The 6,650-nt window shown below is 41.4% G+C and overlaps 1 protein-coding gene across 1 annotated transcript; it reads left to right on the top strand.

Moving 5' to 3' along the window:
* The first annotated feature begins 1,353 nt into the window (after window positions 1-1,353).
* On the top strand, window positions 1,354-6,419 carry BET1 (Bet1 golgi vesicular membrane trafficking protein). The gene is made up of 5 exons (XM_008948163.1): window positions 1,354-1,488; window positions 2,316-2,376; window positions 3,667-3,782; window positions 5,694-5,750; window positions 6,264-6,419. Exons 1-5 carry the CDS (start codon window positions 1,354-1,356, stop codon window positions 6,417-6,419), a joined length of 525 nt encoding a protein of 174 aa, XP_008946411.1.
* Window positions 6,420-6,650: the final 231 nt, after the last annotated feature.

Below are 6,650 nucleotides of genomic sequence, written 5' to 3'. Positions count from 1 at the left end.
CTCTGTCCTCCTGCGGGCCGTGCGGTGTCCGAGCCTGCAGAGCTCGGGAGCTTTGGGTGGGAAAAGCCGTTACCTGCCCTTCTGTCTCTCCTTTCTTCCTGGATTTATTAAGCGATAACCGGGATTTGTGTTTGTGTTCCTGCGTGGTTCTAACACAGGGTTAGTTCGAGTCATGTTTCTATGGATGGACAGATTTGTCACTCTTAAGCCTTCCCACGTTACGAGTTGCTTTATAATTTTAGTATTTTTGTATGTTTTCCTGTAACATTCTTGGGAAAAAAAAGAAAAAACAAAACACTAAACTGTTGCAAATTTATTACAAATATAATCTGAAGCAAACGCAGAAGTTTCTGCAGAGCTCCTGCTGAGCGTTTTGAGGAGCTTAGGCCTCATTTTTCAACCAGGAGTCACACTGATGACCATAAAAAAAACTTTGAACTCACATGCCACGTTCTAAAACCACGTATGTGCTATGACCTCAGTCTGAAGCTCAGGTAGTGTTTACGCCTCAGAAGTTTATGACTGAGTTCTGCTACATCATCTCAGAAAGTGAATATTTAGGGGGTGATACGTGCCATATGGCTAAACAAGCTGTGTCTGTAACACCACCCTAGCTTTACTTCTATACTTTTGCATTGCATTATAGTATCTCCACAAAGTAAAACAAGTCTTGGGCTCACTTCTTACTAGACTGAGGGAGAGGGATTGGGATGTTTATTGTAAAAAGGTGAGCATCTGGTAAGGTCTTTAGTCCTTCTCTTTGTAAGGCTAACAGATCACTCTTGGATAGGAGCTGAAAGAGGTTAGACTGAAGATCATTCAGCTTGGTATGCCTTTTCTGAAAAAAGAAAGTAATGGATGTCTCTGGAAGGAGTGCAGGGGGAAGATCATGCCGCCTTTTAGCATATCTCTGGCAAACTATGCCTTAAGGAGCATCCTGAAACTACTTCTTAAAAAAAGTCTGATGGAAAGTCAAGCAGAAGACTTAAATGACTATTATGGTTGTTATTAGCTGCAGTAAAATTTGCTGCTCTCCCTTGACATGTCAATTATCAGTCTAGAATTCGTTTTTGTTTGGTAGCTGGAAATAGAGGCTGAACACTAGTACTTCTGCTGAGGGCATCAGCTGCCTGGTACCTCTGCCTGTGATTGTGTCATGATCATGTCAATATCACATGTCCTGTCAACCAACAGTATTGCAAGACAGCCCATAGAACTGCCATGCTTAAGTTTCTGTCCTTCCTGTAAACAATAGCAGCCAAGTTTCTACATAGTGGATTTCATGGATGGACTGTTCAGTGAATAAGGAATTGGTTGGATGGCTTCATCCAGAGGATAGTGGTCAATGGCTGGATGTCCAGATGGGGATCAGAGACAAGTTGTGTCCATCAGGTGTCTGTACTGGGACCGGTGGTGTTTGGTATCTTCATCAGTGACAGAGACAGTGGGATGGAGTACAGCCTCAGCATGTTTGGAGATGACATCAAGGTGAGCGGTGCAGTTGACACAGCTGAGGGACAGGGTGCCATTGAGAAGGACCTGGACGTGCTTGAGAAGTGGGCCTTGTGAGGTTCAGCAAGGCCAAATGCAGAGTCCTGCACATAGGCTGGGGCAATCCCCAGTATCACTGCAGGCTGGGGGATGAAGGGATTCAGAGCAGCACTGCAGAGGAGGACTTGGGGGTACTGGTAGCTGAAAAGCTGGAGATGAACCAGCAATGTGTGCTCACAGCCCAGAAGGACAACTGTATCCTGGGCTGCGACAAAAGAAGCGTGGCCAGCAGGTTGAGGGATGTGATTCTGCCCCTCTGCTCTGCTGAGACTTCACATGGAGTACTGTGCCCAGCTCTGGGGCTGCCAGCACAAGAAGGACATGGACCTGTTGAAGCAAGTCCAGAGGACCACCACGAAGATGACTAGAAGGCAGAACACCTCTGCTATGAGGAAAGGCTGAGAGAGTTGGAGTTGTTCAGCCTGGAGAAGAGGAAGCTCCAGGGAGACCTTACTGTGGCCTTTCAGTACTTGAAGGGGGCCTAGAAGAAAGCAGGAGACAGTGTTTTTAGCAGGGCCTGTTGCAACAGGGCAAGGGATGATGGTTTTAAACTAAAGCATGATAGATTTAGGCTAGATACGAGGAGGAAATGTTTTACAGTGAGGGTGATGAAACACTGGAACAGGTTGCCCAGAGAGGTGGTAGATGCTACACCCCTGGAAACACTTATTATGACAGTCTATGTAGTAATCATAGTTATGGTATTTTTGCCTGAAGCAATATGGCATATTAACTTATATTCAAAATTTTGTGCTACCTGTTAGGAAGTACTGTACTTAGATGTGTTTGTAAGACAAGACAACTGGAACAACCCTGACTCTCTAAGTGATGCCCTTTTAGTCAGCTTTCTACAGTTGTCATTGGTACTTACTGGGGGAAGTGTGAACTTCTTTATTTTCATTGTGATGAAATGAAATAAACATTTCACCCAGACTTACTGAGAATTTGTCAGTAGCTTAAGTTACAGAATAACATTGAAACAGTTTACAGGTACAAACTAAAAAGTTGTCATTACTGAGACTTAAGGACTAGCTTTCTGCATTAATATAAAATGATATCTATTACAAAAGTAAAATCTTAATTCTGTCTTTTAACACCTTAATATTATGTATGCCAAGCACACAGTGAAACTGTTTGAGATGGATTTTTTTCTTTGAATGTGCCTGGTGTCTCTTCTCTCCCTTTTTCATCAAAAAGTAAAAAGGCACCCAAACACAAAAGCCTTTATCCAGAGGCATTTGGGCGATTTTAGTGTGGCATTCTGACTAGTCCTATAAATACTGATAAATGTTACAGCTGCTTTGGTAGCTGAATTAATCTGGTATGATCTTTATCATAAAGCTTGTAATAGTGCTTTTCTGTTTGTCTTTCTCAGTCTCTCTTCTTTGTTTTCATATCTTTGATTTGAGGCCCAAGACTGATTTTTGTCTAGATAGGACACGGCTTTAATTCTCCTGTGCCCATGCTGTTGTTGTCTGTAGGACATCTTAATTAGAGATTGGAGGAAGGGAATGTGTGGAGCTGAGGAGCTTTCGTTCCCTTCTGTGGCACGCACTCTGCTGAGCCAGTTGTCTGGATAACAGTCCTGAAGCTCCGTCACCTGGAAAGCAAAAGCAGGAGGAGAGGGATTAGAACTGCAGAATGGTGACAGAAATGGCAGCGTTCTGCTCAGAGGCCTGGCTTCTCTGGGGTCTTGTTTGCAGAGGAGTACGTGTGAGGACCAGAGCACGCTCCTGCAGACGCAGGTGCGAGTGAGTGGCGCTTGCTGGAGCGTGGCTCCGGTTTGCCGCTCTGTGTGATGGCCGCAGCGCTCCCCCCAGCTCGCCAGGTCATGGGGGTGCATTCTCATAGAAGTAAACGCTGCGTGGGGAAAAAGTTCACAGTATTAAGTTGCAACCATTCCTCAGTTTTCTGTCTTGGGCATATCGAAAGATGAGAGACACTTGAAAAAGGTTGAGTCTGTGTCTCAGGAACAGGAGGTACCTCTTCATGATTGCTGACGATCATATTAAGGATTTTTTTTTTTTTATATTACAAGGAAGGAGTGTTTTCTACACGTGGAGAGCACATCTGCCATGGTTTATTCTGTCTAATTTTGGACCCCTGTGTTTCCAGGCGATGGGGCAGCTGCTGGCAACTACACCCACGCCAGCAGTGGGTACAGTGTTTACGAAGAAGAGAATGACAGGTTAACGGAAAGCCTGCGTACAAAAGTCAGCGCCATAAAATCAGTAAGTGTTTCATTACAGTGGTATTGTCACATTATTGAATTAAATCTCATGGACCAGTGAAGCTGTAGACTTAGTTTAAAACACAAATTTAATACAAGAAAGAATTATTGTCAACAAAAATTCACAACCGTTCATTTGTATAACTGATTCTTCCTCTAACTAGATTTTTAGCTAGAGGTGTCCTTGCTTGCTAATCTTGAGGATAGTTGTGGTGTTTCTTAGAGTTTACTGTCCTACAGAACCAAACTGCTGTCCCTGCAGAAACTAGAAGATTTGAGTTTAGGTCAGCAAACTGGCTCAAGTTTTTTAAGAAAATGGACCGCTTGGTACTGGTGTTATAGTTTTAGCTCATCAGCTTCTGCTTGTGTTGGCTGATAAATCTATAATATGGAAACAGCTGTTAGAAATAGCATGCTAATATACGCTGAAAGAGAAATTTGTTGTTTTAATGATTCTGTTCCTACCAGAGATTGAGGACTTCTTTTGAGCAGGTCTAACTGAAAAGTAGCTCGTGATTAAAATAGTGTAGGGTTTTTTTTTCTTACCAACTTAAGATATTTTAAAATATGTTCTTAGCAATAGGTTTTGTTTCTATCTGTGTAGTACAAGCCACTGAATTCTGAGGCCTAACCTCATTCAAATTTCTGTTGCTTGAAATATACTGTTGCTTGAAAGTAATTTGTTCAGTCTCAAGTAGAAAATAAAACTTTAGGTATAAGTTAAGAAATTATCCACCTAAATAATTTAGAGTTAGTTAAGGAGGTAAAAGGAAAAGTTTTGATTTTTGTTACAGAATTTCATTTCTCATCTCCTTCTCTGGTGTGTTATATTTCAAATCAGTGTCCCAGAGTAAGTCTACAGTGTGGTTGGCAATGCTCCATGGATTAGCATGTGTGTTTTCTGCAGCTGCATCTTTTAGTGCAACATAATAATCTTGGAGTGTGGAATAATCTTCAGATAGTATTCCCAGAAGCCTCATGTTTCACTCCTGACTTGATAGATAGTGGCGAAATGCAGCAGTAAAAAGTAATGAGATTTAAGTTGTGTCAAAAAAACATACAGGTTTTGGCTGATCCAAAGCATGGTGGTCCTGGAGCAAATTTCCCTCCCTTCAAGGAGTTGAGGTGGTGGTTCAAGGCAAGTGTGCTGATAAGAACTGCTATGGAGAAACAGCTGCTAAGAAGCTTCAGTGAGCATTCCTCCTCTGTTTCACTTGGGAGCTGCTTTTAAGCTAGGGCTGTCCTGGCTGGCCCCTGAGGCAGCTGAGTTGTCTGCACTTGGTCTCCTACCTCCCTGATTCTGACCCTCACCCAGCTTGACTCTTTGGCTTGACCTGGGTCGTGTCTCATACCTGTGGATGTGCTGCGTGATCTCCAGCCTGTTGCTGACCCTGGTTCCTATCTCTGGACTGACTCTCACTTGCATACATGGCTTGCCTCCTTGTCCTGCAAGTCCTATTTGCAGCATAGCAGCAGCTCTTCAAACAAGATGCACAAGCATCTTACATGTGTCAGCTCTAGCAACACCAAGTCACAGAGTACTCATGGTCCTCTGTGCTGTGTGCCAGTAGTTCTAACAGTTGTTCCAGGAAATGGGTCATTGCTACTTAGACTTGATTAGTTCTTGAATTTTTCAAAGTCCATGCAAACTCCTACTAAGGAGCTCTCTGGAAAAGAGGAGCAGCAGCACTGAGGACCTTCTGTGACTCTTTAGACTCATGTAGTCAGATGACAAATATTTACTTTCCCAAGGGTTTTTGGCAGAATGCTGTGAATGTTGTTTTTTTCAAACTACTACGTAGTTTTCACGTTGTATCTGGGGAAATGCTGGTCATGTCATGTGTTTTAGACTGGTTTCTCTGTCTATGTATAACATTACTCATATTTAATACTCTGGTTTTTTTTTTAATAGCTTTCCATTGAAATCGGAACCGAAGTCAAAAACCAAAATAAAATGTTATCAGAAATGGTAAGTATTTAGTCACTAACTTAAGTATGGGACAGGACTATGAAGTTAGTAATATAAAGCATTCCTTCCTTTAGTAGGAGCATTTGTATTAAAATGTTGACAGCTTGATGTTGGCTGTAAAATGTGACTAATATAGCAGCAATATTTCTGCTTAAAAAGATAAATTTGCTATTTGTTTTCAATTAGCAAATGTATAATATTATTAAAAAGGCAGTTCCATGCTTAATAGTGATTAAGAATAGAAGAGGGGTGCAAAAAATAAGGAATGGAATGCCTTTTTTGCTTACATTTTGCTTTGGCTTGGGGAAATACTATGTCTAGATAAATGGGTGGAAGTTTTTCCTGGTTAATTTTAAGAAACTGCCTCTGAAATAGTTTTGGAAAATTTAGGAAAAAAAAAAAAACAAACAAACCAGGAGAAACTACACTTAGCAAGCTTTAGGGGCAATCTTCTCAGAGTAACATTTTTTTCTTGTTTTGTTTGCTTGGTGATGTGGTTTTTTTTTAATGTAGGACAATGATTTTGACTCTACGGGTGGACTTCTAGGTGCAACTATGGGCAGACTGAGAACACTCTCCAGAGGAAGCCAGACAAAGCTGTTATGCTACATGATGCTCTTCTCATTGTTTGTGTTTTTTGTAATATACTGGATTATTAAACTGAGGTGATGCATGTTACCTTTGTTTTAAATTATGTGATTTTACCTATGAAGCAGTCTTAATGAAGACATTGATCTAAAGTGGCATATTCTGTTGATAAAACACAGTGAAATTGTTGTAAATTGCATTATCTATTAATGCAATGTTTATATATAGTTTTCTTAATGTATTGGACTTTTCCCCATCGTCCCCTGTTTTGGGGGGGATTATTTGTAAATATGTAGAAACTGCTAGCACAGT

This window comes from Merops nubicus, unplaced genomic scaffold (assembly GCF_000691845.1).
Source record: "Merops nubicus isolate BGI_N331 unplaced genomic scaffold, ASM69184v1 scaffold14899, whole genome shotgun sequence".
Taxonomy (NCBI): Eukaryota; Metazoa; Chordata; class Aves; order Coraciiformes; family Meropidae; genus Merops; species Merops nubicus.
The sequence above is the reverse complement of the archived record's forward strand: the minus strand, read 5'-3'. Positions and strand labels throughout refer to the sequence as shown.